Genomic DNA, 13,269 nt, shown 5'->3' with positions numbered 1-13,269 from the left:
TCAAGGTCTTCATTCCTAACAGATAAAAGGCAATGCAGTGAGCTTCCTTTTACAAGCTTGACATATGTGAAATTCTTGAATGATCTCTAGCATTTATAGTAGCAGTTATGCATAGCAGTTATGGAAATATTGTCATAGTTATAAACTGAACGAATGAGGCACATAAGGTACAAAGAATTAAAATAACAACCAGATGAATTGTGATGTAATAGATTTGATGATAGTCAATCTGATCAGAACGGACTAAACTTCCATTTAGCAGCTTGCAACAAATAGGTTCTGCAGTGAAACTGGGTTGCTCCTATTGAAGAAGGGGAGGGAGAGAGAGAGAGAGATGAAGCCAGAGGGAGTTGTCTCCTTTGATAAAGGGAGCATGAGATCCTTCCCCATTCATACTCTCTCAATGAAATTATACCCCAAACACCACCTGCTTGAGATCACCATACAATTTGGAGCAGGAAAACTCCTTATGGAAAATGCTAGGATTAACCACCTCTTCGCTTACCCAATATCATCCAGGAGGCTGTCAGATGGATGCTGATTGAAGGTCACAGGAACAGAAAATGTGAAGGCTTGAGAAATAATGCCAGCAATGATGAGGTCCCCTGGCTGATAATACCGGTGACTAATTGATAGAGGGTAACGGATATTGCACGTAGCCACTTGGATATCACACACGATCTGAGGCAGGAGCAGTAATGTCAGGAGCACAAAGGGTACCATTAGATAGAAACATTTTCTTCTGGACATCAGTTCCTGTCTTAGGTGTCCTTAAGGAGTTCTGGCTGACTTTAGTGCCCTCTCAAACTCTGCACGAGGAACCTTCAGGGGAAGCTCACCAAGCAGCATGTGTTGGGTCTCTTTCTTAAATGGCAAAACATCTCTTAGTAGCATGTTTTGATCTTGCCTGTCTTCTGCCAAGGTGAATTGGTTGTCCTTTGGGAGCTGAAGTAGAAGTTACCCTTGTCAGCTTGATAACTACAGGGGAGATAATTGCCTTTGCAAAATTATGGGTTCTATGCAATGCCATCGAAGAAAAAAGCTTGATTGCTTATTTCAACACGTTTGTTCTCTTTTTCACTTTATTAAGATCCCAAGAGACTAGGGTTATTTTAGGCTCATTCTATTGTCATCTGTTGCACCAGTTGTGCCCCTTCCTAGATTGAAGACCCTTCAGAATGTCATTCATGTGCTGGACACCTCATGGCTTGACTACTGCCATGTGATCTACATGGGGTTGCCCTTGAAGATCACCAGGAAGCTTTAACTGGTCCAGAATGCAGCGGCATAGGCAGTGATGGACATGCCTCAGTATGCCCATATGACACGTCTGCTTCATGAGCACACTATTTGTCAGTTTCCTTCAGATCCTTTTTTCTGATTCTTTTTGGCTCTTCGCATTTTAGTCTATTTCCCCAGCCTCCACACACTGGGCTCCACACTTTGTGGGCCTCAATCTTTCCCCAGCTGGGGGATTTCCTTGAAGGGTAAAAAGAGCTGGCTGATCCAGCTCCCTTGAACCCAAATTGAAGACAGGTTGGCAAGGAGGCATATAGCAGGATAGGGAGAAAAAGCATCTAAATTCTCTCTCTAGTCTTCTTAACCTACTCCTTTGGTGCCTCTTTCCTCTAGCCAAATGGAGAGGTCCATGCCATTTTCTTGGGAACTTTGCAGAAGTGTTTGGCCACTGAGAAATTTTTGAAGTCCTGGCTTGTGAGAGAGGGACTGGTCTAAAGTCAACCTGCTGGGTTCCCTGCTGAAGGGAGGACAAGAAATGAGGTCTTCCCACTCCTAGTCCAGCTTCTTAACCACTATACCACCCTGGCTTACTCTCCCTTCCTTCTTACATTATGATTCATTTAAATGTCAGGAACCCAGGTTCCGGCACCCAAGTTATTTTCCTCCCAGAACAAGCCCCCACTGATATATACCAACATATTCATTTCCCCAATTTTCCTGCATGAGGTTTTGATTGCAATCCCTCTCTCCCTCATAGCGTAATTTGGTAAAAAAGTAGGTGTATATAAGTTTGGAAATACAGATGCAGAGCGCCAGATAGGGGGATGGGCATGTCGTCCAAATTAATTAATGAAAAACACCAAGGTCTGCAAGGCAAAGGGTTGTATAAGGCCTGAAGTCTAAGCTTCTACAGCCAACTATCAGCTGTTACACAGCCTCAACATCAGAGTAGGCTTGAGCTTTTTTGGTACTTTGATGCTCTTGGAGTTCTGCACCCACCACTGAAGACACTATTCCTCTCAGATGAAGCCTTTGCCATTGACTGATACAACCATATATTGTTTAACAATTCTTCCTGTTACACTCCTCAAAATTCTGTTCTGGAACTGTAACTGTTCAGTATTGTGACTCATTGAATCTTGTAGTTTCAATGGGCAGGATGGTTGATTGTTTAAGCTCTCATAATCAGGAGGTTTGTCTATATTTGTGGCAGAATCTGTCTCTATAATACTTTTATTATTACACTATAGGCAGGATTGAATGGAGAGAAAGAGAACATTATATATTTTATTATTACACTTATACCCAGCCATTCCGTTTAAGACAGTTGACACTCATTTTATTTTCATTCTATTATTACATTTATATCCAAACATTCTGTTTTAATAAAAGCTTAAGACATTTGTTATTTGTCAAAACTCCACAGTGGATTCATCACTAAGCCAAATCCTGTTGTGTATAATGAGACTGATTCCTACAACTCATTTTCTTAGGACTTTTCTCATAAGCTGCTGCCTGTTATTCAGCTCAGGTCTTATCAAGATGATGTAGAGTTTGGGGGAGAAAATGAGGACCAATAATCCAGCACCTGAGGCTAAGATAGAGAAGATCTCCACAGCCACCGTGTATTTCCCTTTGGTGCTCTGGTAGGCTGGAACAAAAGAGATCCAGACGCTGCAAAAGAGCAGCAAGCTGAGGGTGATAAATTTGGCTTCGTTGAAACTATCTGGGAGGTTCCTGCCGAGGAAAGCCACTGTAAATCCGATCATGGCCAAGAGGCCAGTGAAACCCAGGACACAAGCAAACATGGCAGGGGAGCCTTCATTGCACTCCAGGACTACTTCTTGAGGCAGAGAGTGCATGTCAAGATCTGGGAAGGGGGCAGAGCTCACTAGCCACACAGTGCAAAGAGTGGTTTGAATGAGGGAGCAGGAAAGCACCATAAAGAGGGCCAGCCTTTTCCCCACCCAGGTCCTCATCTGAGAGCCTGGCCTGGTGGCCATGAAAGCCAGGACCACAGTGAGGGTTTTGGCCACCACACAAGAAACAGCCACAGAGAAGATGATGACAAAAGTGGTTTGGCGAAGGAGACAGGTTGCCATCTGAGGCCGACCAAGGAAAAGCAAAGGGCAGAGAAAGGAAAGCAGAAGGGAGAGTAGGAGTGTGTAGCTGAGGCCCCGGTTGTTGGCCTTGACTATGGGAGTGTCCTTGTGCTGAAGAAAGACTGCAAGGACCACCGCTGTGAGGGAGGAAAATACAAGGGCAAAAATGACCAAAGTGATCCCCAAAGGCTCTTGGAAAGACAGGAAGCTGATACCTTTTGGAAGGCATTGATCCTGGGCTTTGCTGGGATAGTGATCTTCCGGACACTGGTAACAAGAATCCATGTCTGAAAAGGAAAAAAAAGAAGCCACTTGTTTAGAAGTTGGCAAGTAAAGTCAAGAGAGAAAGAATGGTGCAGTGGAGAACATGAACTCCAAAGACAGTTGCATGATTCTCAAGCCATTGTGTTTTCGTGAGGTATTATGCAGGGCATAACATCAATTTGTTTGTTATCCCTTCATTCAGTGTATCTTCCCTTCAGAAGCTCTAGGCAACACACATAACCCTCTGCTGTCAGGCTTTCCCTACAAGTACAACCATGTGAGATACGTTGGGGAGCGAGAGTGACAGGGCCAAAGTGACCATGAAGACCTATGGGTGAACAGGGATTGGAAGCTGATTCTGGTTTCCAGTCCCTCACAGCAGAATCTGGGCTGGTGTCTCTTTATCAGCTCCCACTGCTCAGGCCTTTTGAAATATTTGGGAAATGTTCAGCATTTATTCCTTATGGATGTGAATCCATTTCAGTAAAAGCACTGATCCTAGGTGAATTCCAAGCACAATTCCATCAATTTTCCCCAACTTAACAGATCCCTTTGATATGTGTTTTGCTTCAAATAACCTCTGCCTTTCTACTTGATGATCTAGAGCAAAGAACAACAAAAGCAATCCTCCCACCCCACATGTGAAAAGGAGTATGGTGAGCAGGAAGAGGGAGGATTCTGACCTATATTAGCAATCAGGGCATCTTTCTTAACCAACAGTTGGGGTTTGAGGTCTCATCAGTGAATGAACAAACACAGTCCCCTCTTTATAACTTCTATGTCCCATCATTTCTGTTTCTTGGGACCTGCTGTGGTGGCCTCCTCTTCTGTTTTCCTCCAATTCTTGTTTTTTTGGGGGAAAATGTAAAATGCAGTACTCTATTTTTTAACTCTGGTTGGAATAGTTGGTCAGTTCTTGTTTGAAGCAAAGCTGTTCAAACCAAGAATAAGTAGTACGCCAAGGCTGAAAAAGAATCTTGAAATTTCAGATTGCCTTTGTTTTCCTTCTCATTATGTAATATTGACTTCCCTGAAGGGTTCTCTTCTCCTGAAGCTCATCAAGAACGGCCTCCCCATTTCAAGAAGAACATTTCCAGGGATGAGTTCAGACAACACATTTAGCCAGCTTAGCACCTCATCATCTCATTTCCCCAGTGTTAGCTTGGTACTTCGGAGGTTTGGCAATCTCTATAATCCCAGACCATCAAGCTACCTTATCTTATTGTGGCTTCTAGAAAATGGGTCAATTCAGGAACTTTTAACTAAGTGACTACTCATATCTGAACACAGCCACAAAGCAATAATTCACATTTTTGCCTTCTTGAACTCTTAGGCTGAAGCTATGTAAATATGAAATCAACCTTTGATAGCTAGAAAGTCCTTGCTTTGCATTCATTTTAATCTGAGTACTTGTATGTGTATTTTAGGACATTCTACAAAAAAAAAAAAAAAAAAAGTCAAGGTATTTCCCATAGTAATGGAAACATGGATTCCTGTTTTCAGATCTCTCTTCCAGATCTGGACAAGCAATTGGATCAATCAACTATCTCCAAATGCATCCACAGGGAGGAGAAGATTATGAAAGCCATGGTGTACTCTTGCAATGGAAACTTTACTCCTTCACATATCCTACTAGCCAGTGCACTGGATCCTGGAGATGCCCCTGGCATCCAGACAAAGAAACAGACCTAATTCTATTCAACTTGATCTTGATGTGATGATTTATGGACATCACCAACCTACTTCCAAATTAAAACTCAGTCCATCAGATCCTTACCCATCTGGTCTGAAACTTTTCCTCTTGGGCATGGAAGGCAATCATAACAACAAAATGATTTCCCTTCCTTCTTGGTCTTGCTGTGACCTTTTTGGCAGAGTTCATTACACAAAGAAAGAGGCTGTGCCTGGGTGCAAAGAAAAGAGACAAGGCAGAATACATACATGTTGGGTTGATACTGGGATAGCCATGTAAAATTGGTACTAATTAAACAATCAGAATAATGCAGTAGTTTGAGACAGTAATGTGCACAGAGCAAGTGCCTCAAAATCAATACATGCATTCTTTCCATCCCAGACAAAGGCCATTATTCCAATCTTGCAAGTTAATAAATGAAGACCAAAAAAAATGTCTAATACACATATTTGCAGGTTTGGGGCAATGGCTTTGCAATGGGATTGTTCGATGTTTTATCCCACCAATTTCTACCATTTGCCATTTTAAATTAGTTACATTTTCCCCTCAAAAACTTGTACTATTTACCTTTAAGAAAATTATGCAAAGGTAATGTCTTGTACTTAATTGTATGAAGAATTACAACCTTAAATCACCCTGCTGTGGAGATAAATATCATCTACTACATTTCACCTAATGACAATATTTATAGTTACAACATTTGTTAACAACATTGTTTGGATCAGCAGCATTTTCAGCTTATGAGACACTGAAGATATTAGAAGAACTTATTAAATCCTTTAAAACTAAAAAACCTCCTATTAGTTTCTATAGATATTTGTTATCAATAAATCAATTTGATACTCAGATACTAAGGGTTGAGTGGAATAAAGAATTTGCAGTTTCTCTATTGCCTAGACAATGGGAGAGTGTCTTAACTTCTATAGCAAGAGTGTCAATGGATCTCAAACTACAACTTATACAACAAAAAATAGTATTTAGAATTTATTGGACTCCACTATGTCTGTATAGAAAAGGATTGTCAAAAACAGCATTCTGTTGGAGATGTAATAAGGAGAATGCTTCTTTAAAACATACGTTTTTACAATGTTCTATACCAATCAAGTTTTGGGAAAAAGTGCTGGAGTATATAAATATAATTGTGTGACAAAATCTAAAATATTCAGAGGATAATATTCCTTTGAACTATATACCTAGTACATGGAACTTGACAACTGGACAATGTAAATGGATTCTCCATGCCTTTACTATGGCCAAAGGAATGATATTGGAGTTTTGAAAAGGTAAATCTATGGCCCCATTTAGTCAATGCATTACACAAGACCTGATTACACTTACTACTTATGAGTGGATTGCCTATAGACATAAACTTTGTATGAACAAATATAATGAAATATAGGACCCAAATACACGGGGTTAAAAAAAAACAGGATAGTCCCATAAGTCTATTAGAAATATATATGTACTTGAATAACATCTGAATTAGATAAGCATATACAAAATTGGAACTGTGTGCTATTATAATGATTATAATGATATATTAACTTTTTGTTGTTGCACTTTTATGTTAAAGCACTTTTATGTGTTTTTTTTCATTTTTTTGTAATAAAAAAAGTTAATAATAATAATAATAAAAATCACCCTGCTGTGGATTTTGGCCAGATAAGAGCTGGGTGACTACACAAACCTTGGAAATCACTTCAACTAATTGCCTTAGCAGGGCCACACAGCCATTTTCATTGTCTGCACACTGAACCAATGACAGGGACCCCACTCTATATGCGAAATACCTGGTTAAATCTCCTGGGCCATCTAATGGCGTTGACATAAACATTGAACTCTTGGTCTTTGGGATCAAATTTTCCAACTTTGACTCGATGTAGACTTAGATTTGGGAATGTGACCCAGTTGATAATATCAAATCCTGCTTCCAGGTTTCCATTCTGATCAAAGGAAATCATTTCCCCAACACTGTTGTTAAATGAGACTTTCCGTAGATAGTGATGGAACTAAATTGACAGTGGAAGAAAAGTAATTCAAAAATTATACAAATACCATAATATATTACAAGATGAGGATATTTGAGAAGCCAGAATTAGCACTGTCTATGCAAACTATCAATAATTGCAATTCAGCATCACCATTGACCTGGTGTGACATTAATGATTTACTTATAATGTGATGAAAAATAGAAGTACAATATAGTCCAACCAAGAATATCATCAGTTCTAACGATGCAGTCTGTACCACTACAGGCAAAATAGAAAGAAGAAATAGAAAAAGAAATGAAGCAACCTCAGGCAACAAGATAATTACCTATGATAGTGGCCAGCTTGAATAGAAAGAAATGAATGAAGAGGGAAAGGAACATGCTGGCATTGGAGCTTTCAGATGATAGGAGGGCCCCTGCTGTTCCTGTCTCTTAGTTGGGAATCGACCATAATCCATACAGTTAGCCTTCCCATAGAAATAAGTTTATTTCCTATGGTCTTTCCTCTAATGGTGTTTTAACACAAAAAAGCTATGGCTTTGGACCTGGGTACATAGACAGTTAACTAATAAAGTTAATCTGTAGCCACATGTTGGAGACTGAGGAACATTTCTGGAAGCTAGAACCTGGCCTGACCAATGATTAGTACAGCATAATGAAAAGCCTAGGACGTCTAGCTAGCTATATCCTACTAGGAGCAGAGTCAAAGAGCATCTGCACAAGAGAAAAGAGACTTGTTTAGAGAAAATATAGGGATAAGCAAATCCTATCACTATCTAATTGCATTTTTAGAGGTTGAGATTCTGGGGGCATCTGGTCCTTCCCTGTGTGCTTAAGAATGGTAAAAGGAAATAAGCTAAGATTAACAATCTCATAAAACGAAGAGTAAGCAGAGCACTAGTCAAAAAGGATATCCAGTAAAACTTTAAGTCTTCATTTCCTCCTACATTCTCTTTGTGGTCACTAGGACATAAAATGCCGAAGACTCATTGGCATTGGATTTGAACTGCCAACAACCAAGTTAAGCTGCTTAAATCTACCAAAGCATTTTTTTGAAACCAAAAAGAGCAGAGCAGCGATGCAGAAAAATGTCTATGCCAATTCTAAAATGTAGAAAACCCTAAACTTAACAGAGAATCCGCTTTGACAGAGGATGAAGATATGGCAATGTTTCTTGTGTTTAAGTACTGAGGACATTACCTGCCACAGCACTGGATTCAGAATGATCTTTCGTCCTTCCTCTGACAGAGTTCTGCGTTTTAACATCAACGAGCTCATGGACTGCAATGCGTGGGCCACAGCATAAACTGCATTGTAGACACTATAGCTATGGGAAGATATGCTTATGTCAAAAATAGACCGTGGAAGAGCCTCTAGCTTCTCCTCCCCACTGCAGCGATTCCAAAGATTCTCCTCTTCTAGGGATGTTTGGAAGGAACAATCAAATGCCTGTTTCCAAAAGTCCTTAATAAACCCATCTCTGGTTTGTACATCAGGGTTTCTCCTCTGAAGAAAATTTTGGAAACCTACCACCTCCTTTGACTGGGTTGCAAAGCCTAAGGCACCATGAAGGATATCTACATCCCAAGATCGTTGTAAGGGAATAGAAGTGAACTCCATCTGTGCTGTCATCATCCAGACTTTACTATTTGTCATCCCAGGAATGTTTTCAAACTCTGGAATTCTGGGAAACATTCTCAAAACAATCATAGTGTGAATTTCCCCATGTAAGACCACAACGCTGGCAGTGCTATCACTTATCAAGAGGTACAGTTTGACCCATGATTCTATCATTTCATGTATGCCAATTTTAAAATATAGTGGAGGCAATGGTTCTATAAAGTCAAAGCAGATACCTCCCTGGGAAAATTTGGGAAGTTCTTTCTGTACAAACCTGAGGCCATTGTCATCCTCTATAAAAATGACACCAATCCAGGTCCATGTGAAAAGCAAAAGCAACTGGAGCATCCCGACATACTGTTGGTTCCTATTAGGGAACATCCATTGGAAGAGGAGTTGTTGGGATGGGCCATGAATCACAGGAGAAGAACCATATCCAAGCTATAAAGAAAAGAAGGGCTGAATAAGTAGGATGAATGTGGTAAAGATTTAGTGTCTGAAGGGTGGGTATTCATCTCATGTTCTGAGACTGGGTGGAATAAGGATGAAAACGAGGGAGAACCAAGTCCCATTAGCGGAGCTTAACTTCTCTATTTTCCAAAATTTGAGGGTGGGTGGAAGGGAGTTGGGAAGTTTTTTTTTTTAACAGTTTATGAAAGAAATTACATTTTTCATATATTTCCCAATTCATAATTGTGGGAAATCATGGCACCAATCTGGAATAACCATATATATTTTAGCATGAAGTTTAATTTTTTTCAAAACAATTTCCCAAGGAATGAGAAGAGACACGATCTTACTGAAGAAGAAATGTAATTTTTGGTGGCAATCTTGTGAATTCTAAAATTATTCTGGGAAAGAAACAAATACAAGTACCATTCTGTTCTCAAATAAGTCAAGTTTTATTATTATGTTGTAAAATATATGGCGCTTATGAATCAAGACCATTAACAAGATTTGGAGAATGTTGTTGGGAACCACAAGGCGGTTTGTGAATTCCTTAAGAAAGCGTGGGAAATATATTTCTCTGGGAAGTTAAATTACAACCTTCCCAGTAGACCTGCCGTCACCACCACCACCACCACCACCACCACCACCACTTACTTACGCATGCATGCATGCATGCATGCATGCATTCATTCATTCATTCATTCATTCATTCATTCATTCATTCATTCATTCATTCAATTTGGAAGATGATTGCTGGTTTTAGTAGCATGACCTAGCAGAATGGGGTCCTCGTTGGTGGAAAAATCCAATGAAATTTCCAAATAGCTTTCAAAAGTTTGTACAGTCCTGATGGCTGCAAGGAGATTCTGTGCTTGGATAGGATGTTATTGATGGCTTTTGCATCAGAAAAATTATCACTGAAAAAGTATAGGTTGATCCATACATTTCATTGTACTGCATTCTATATGGGTGACAATAAACTAATCTGTGACTGGTGCTAGTCTTCTTTTACTAAATTTATGGTATTTGAAACTGGGCACAGTAATGATTGTCCTTGGGTATGGATTTAGAGCTTTTCTGAGACACACGGGTCTCCAGAGGGGGTTTCAAAATGATCAAGAGTGAAAGTGTGGCATTGTGATGAAAGGTCCAGTCTTTTGGACACATCATTTAAAAAAAAAACCCTGATTGTAATGTTTAAGAAAATACAGAGAAAATCACTTACAACAAAGACTAAGACCAAGAATTATGAAGAACGCATTAAGAAGATCAAATAGATAATCTAATTTGGTACTCATATTAATTACCAAAACAAACAACAAAAAGACAGAAAAAAGAAAACAAATCACAATTTAATATAAAACTTAGCATGTGACATTGCCGCATGTACAAAAGAGGCAGAGATCCAAATGGTGAGGTTGTGTCCCCCGTGCTTATTTTGAAACACACAAACACCCACTCACCCACTCCTGGCAGATGTTGCTGCTCCGAAATATCTTCCATCCAATCTCCCAATTATGTTTCTACGACTTTCCTTCCTGTTTAAATACTATTCCAAACAGCTAAAAAAAGATGTTATGAATTCATGATGTCATTAAAACATGGGTTTTAGTGAGCTATGTGGTGTGGCTGTGTGTGTGTGTGTGTGTGTGTGTGTTTGTGCATGTCTGTGTCAGTGTCTAGTTTTGGCCAGAGTTTGTAGTTTTATCAGTAGGGAAGTTCTGCATCTTCCCACTATCAAAATTTGCCCTGCACATTTTGGACCTTCAGAGAATGTATCTGCCCAATACATACCGCAATGAATATTAAGAACTTCCACATTGTGTAGAAATATTTTAAAAATGCCATCCTGACTTCACAGGGCAGCAGGCAGTCGCTGGCATTTGTTTCATTTTCTTACCAATAGAGGACCTGGCGATTCATTCCAGCTTTCAGTTCTTAAAGATCTGGTTCATCCTTATCTTTCAGAATTATGGAGCTCTACTGATGTGATTCATAGGGTATCACTTTTTATGTGCTATTCAACTATTTTTACACATTCCATTCCAAATTACCCACTGAGGTATAATGTTTATCAATGTTGTATTAGAAATACAGACTACATCAAGACTGAAGGGTCATACTGCTAGTTTGTTCCAGGCACGAAGCCCTGTCTGCACATCTTACCTGTGGAACCTTGTAAATGCTCAGAATGGTTGCCATAAAGAAATTCACATCTGAGTTGGGTCCCCCAATGACTGCGACAGTATTATCTTTACTATCACACTTGTAGTTAGGGATGAAGTTGGTCCATGTGGAGAGAAGCTCCAGTGAGGCGAGGTAAGTCCAACTTGCAACAAAATGGCTATTATAGATATGGAAGCCCAGAGAGATATTGGGTAATATTTGAGGATTTTCATTAATCTCCATTACGGCAAATGCAAAGGCCAGGATATGTTGATAAATCTGGGTCACAAATCTGCAGTTTGATTTACATGCTGAATGAGTGCAGTGGTTGAAGAATATGAGTCTTGCTAAATTTTCACCCAAAGCAAATATTTATGCCATACAATCAGAGATGTCTTAAAATAATCAGAGTTATCTTTGACAATGATATTTATCTGGAAGCCATGAGTGGATTCATTCCCATTTGCAATGTTGAAAGATCAACTTTCTGTTGTTTTTGATTCCTTTGCATTCATCCATCCATCTTAGAAGGGAGAAGCTACTCAAGTGTTTATGTACAGTATCTTCAGAGTTGTTTATGAAACTAGCTCAGGAAGGGTTACCAGAATTAATGGTAGACTTCCACATGATATACACAGCTGATATTTGGTGGACAAATAATCAGTACCATCTGATTGCTTTTTAGAAAGCTCTCAAGTAGGCAAGGTGTTGAATCTAGTGGACAGAATATTTTTATGTGGGACATAATATCTGGGACTTCATATTGGGAAATATTATGTGGGAGTGGGTAGGAGAATGAAGACTCCAATAAGGAATTTCATCTATACTCATGGATTACCAGCTAAGTGGACCACTACTACCACTAGTGTAAAATAGTCCCTACCACTTATGCCAGCAAGAGAGTCTTTCCCATTCATTCTCTCTTGGTGAAATTGCTTCCCTGAGGTAACAATACAATTTGCGGCAAGACAACCCCTTATGGAAAATGCTAGGATTAACCAAACTCTTGGCTTACCCAATATCATCCAGGAGGTCATGAGATGGATGCTGATTGAAAGTCAAGGGGTCGGAAAATGTGTAGACTTGAGAAATAATGCCAGCAATGGTGAGGTCCCCTGGCTGATAATACCGGTGACTTATTGGCAGAGGGTAATGGATATTGCATAGAGGAACTGGGACATCAGACACAGTCTGAGGAAGGAGCAATAATATCAGGAGCACAAAGGGTGGCATTAGGTAGAAACATTTTCTTCTGGACATCAGTTCCTGTCTTAAGTGCCCTTAAGGAGTTCTGGCTGACTTTAGTAACCTCTCAAAATTTGCACTAGGAATCTTCAACAGAAGGTCACCAAGCAGCTTGTGTTGGGTCCATTTCTAGAATGGCAAGGCATCTTTTAGTAGCATAGTTTGATCTTGGCTGCCTTCTGCCAAGGTGTATTGGTTGTCCTTTGGGAGGTGAGGTAGAAAATGCACTTGTCAGGTTGATAAATATAGAAGAGATAATCACCTTTGCAAAATTATGGGTTCTCTGCAATACTGTAGAAGTAAATAACTTGATTTTATATTTCAGCATTTTTTTCCTCTTTCCTCATTAATACATTATCAAGAGACTAGAGATCTTCTAATTAGGAATAAATCTCTCACTCTCTTTCTCTCTGCAGAGCCTCTGAAATCAAAAAAGTAAAAATGGCACCTGAACCATTTGTATACTTGTACACAACACACCTAAAAGAAAGCATAGGTCT

The 13,269-nt window shown here is 39.6% G+C and overlaps 2 protein-coding genes across 2 annotated transcripts; both read right to left on the bottom strand.

Moving 5' to 3' along the window:
* Positions 1–2,720: 2,720 nt before the first annotated feature.
* On the bottom strand, positions 2,721–7,259 carry LOC148215318 (vomeronasal type-2 receptor 26-like). The gene is made up of 3 exons (XM_088144139.1): positions 7,089–7,259; positions 5,383–5,509; positions 2,721–3,628 (listed from the first exon to the last, which is right to left on the bottom strand). The coding sequence occupies exons 1-3, from the start codon at positions 7,257–7,259 to the stop codon at positions 2,721–2,723; spliced, it is 1,206 nt and encodes a 401-aa protein (XP_088000265.1).
* Positions 7,260–7,969: 710 nt separating this feature from the next.
* Positions 7,970–13,226, bottom strand: LOC112542245 (vomeronasal type-2 receptor 26-like). Its single transcript, XM_088144138.1, has 5 exons — positions 13,218–13,226; positions 12,540–12,715; positions 11,525–11,816; positions 8,489–9,349; positions 7,970–8,002 (listed from the first exon to the last, which is right to left on the bottom strand). The coding sequence occupies exons 1-5, from the start codon at positions 13,224–13,226 to the stop codon at positions 7,970–7,972; spliced, it is 1,371 nt and encodes a 456-aa protein (XP_088000264.1).
* Positions 13,227–13,269: the final 43 nt, after the last annotated feature.

This window comes from Python bivittatus, unplaced genomic scaffold, assembly GCF_059951505.1.
Source record: "Python bivittatus isolate LINGU-HERP-01145 unplaced genomic scaffold, Pbiv_v1 ctg000430_np1212, whole genome shotgun sequence".
NCBI lineage: Eukaryota > Metazoa > Chordata > Lepidosauria > Squamata > Pythonidae > Python > Python bivittatus.
Note: the sequence above shows the minus strand (reverse complement) of the source record. Positions and strands in the feature narration are given on the sequence as shown.

Bases quoted from the DNA above. Each gene is read 5' to 3' on its own strand.
- LOC148215318 (XM_088144139.1), bottom strand. From the start codon at position 7,259: ATGATTTCCTTTGATCAGAATGGAAACCTGGAAGCAGGATTTGATATT. The intron at 5,510-7,088 runs GTATTTCGCATA...CTTTGCACCCAG, and splicing joins GGCCCAGGAGATTTAACCAG to GCACAGCCTCTTTCTTTGTG. The intron at 3,629-5,382 runs GTAAGGATCTGA...TTTCCTTTTCAG, and splicing joins AAAAGTTTCAGACCAGATGG to ACATGGATTCTTGTTACCAG.
- LOC112542245 (XM_088144138.1), bottom strand. The intron at 11,817-12,539 runs GTAAGCCAAGAG...ATCAAACTGCAG, and splicing joins GACCTCCTGGATGATATTGG to ATTTGTGACCCAGATTTATC. The intron at 8,003-8,488 runs GTAATGTCCTCA...TCTCTTGTGCAG, and splicing joins TGAATCCAGTGCTGTGGCAG to ATGCTCTTTGACTCTGCTCC.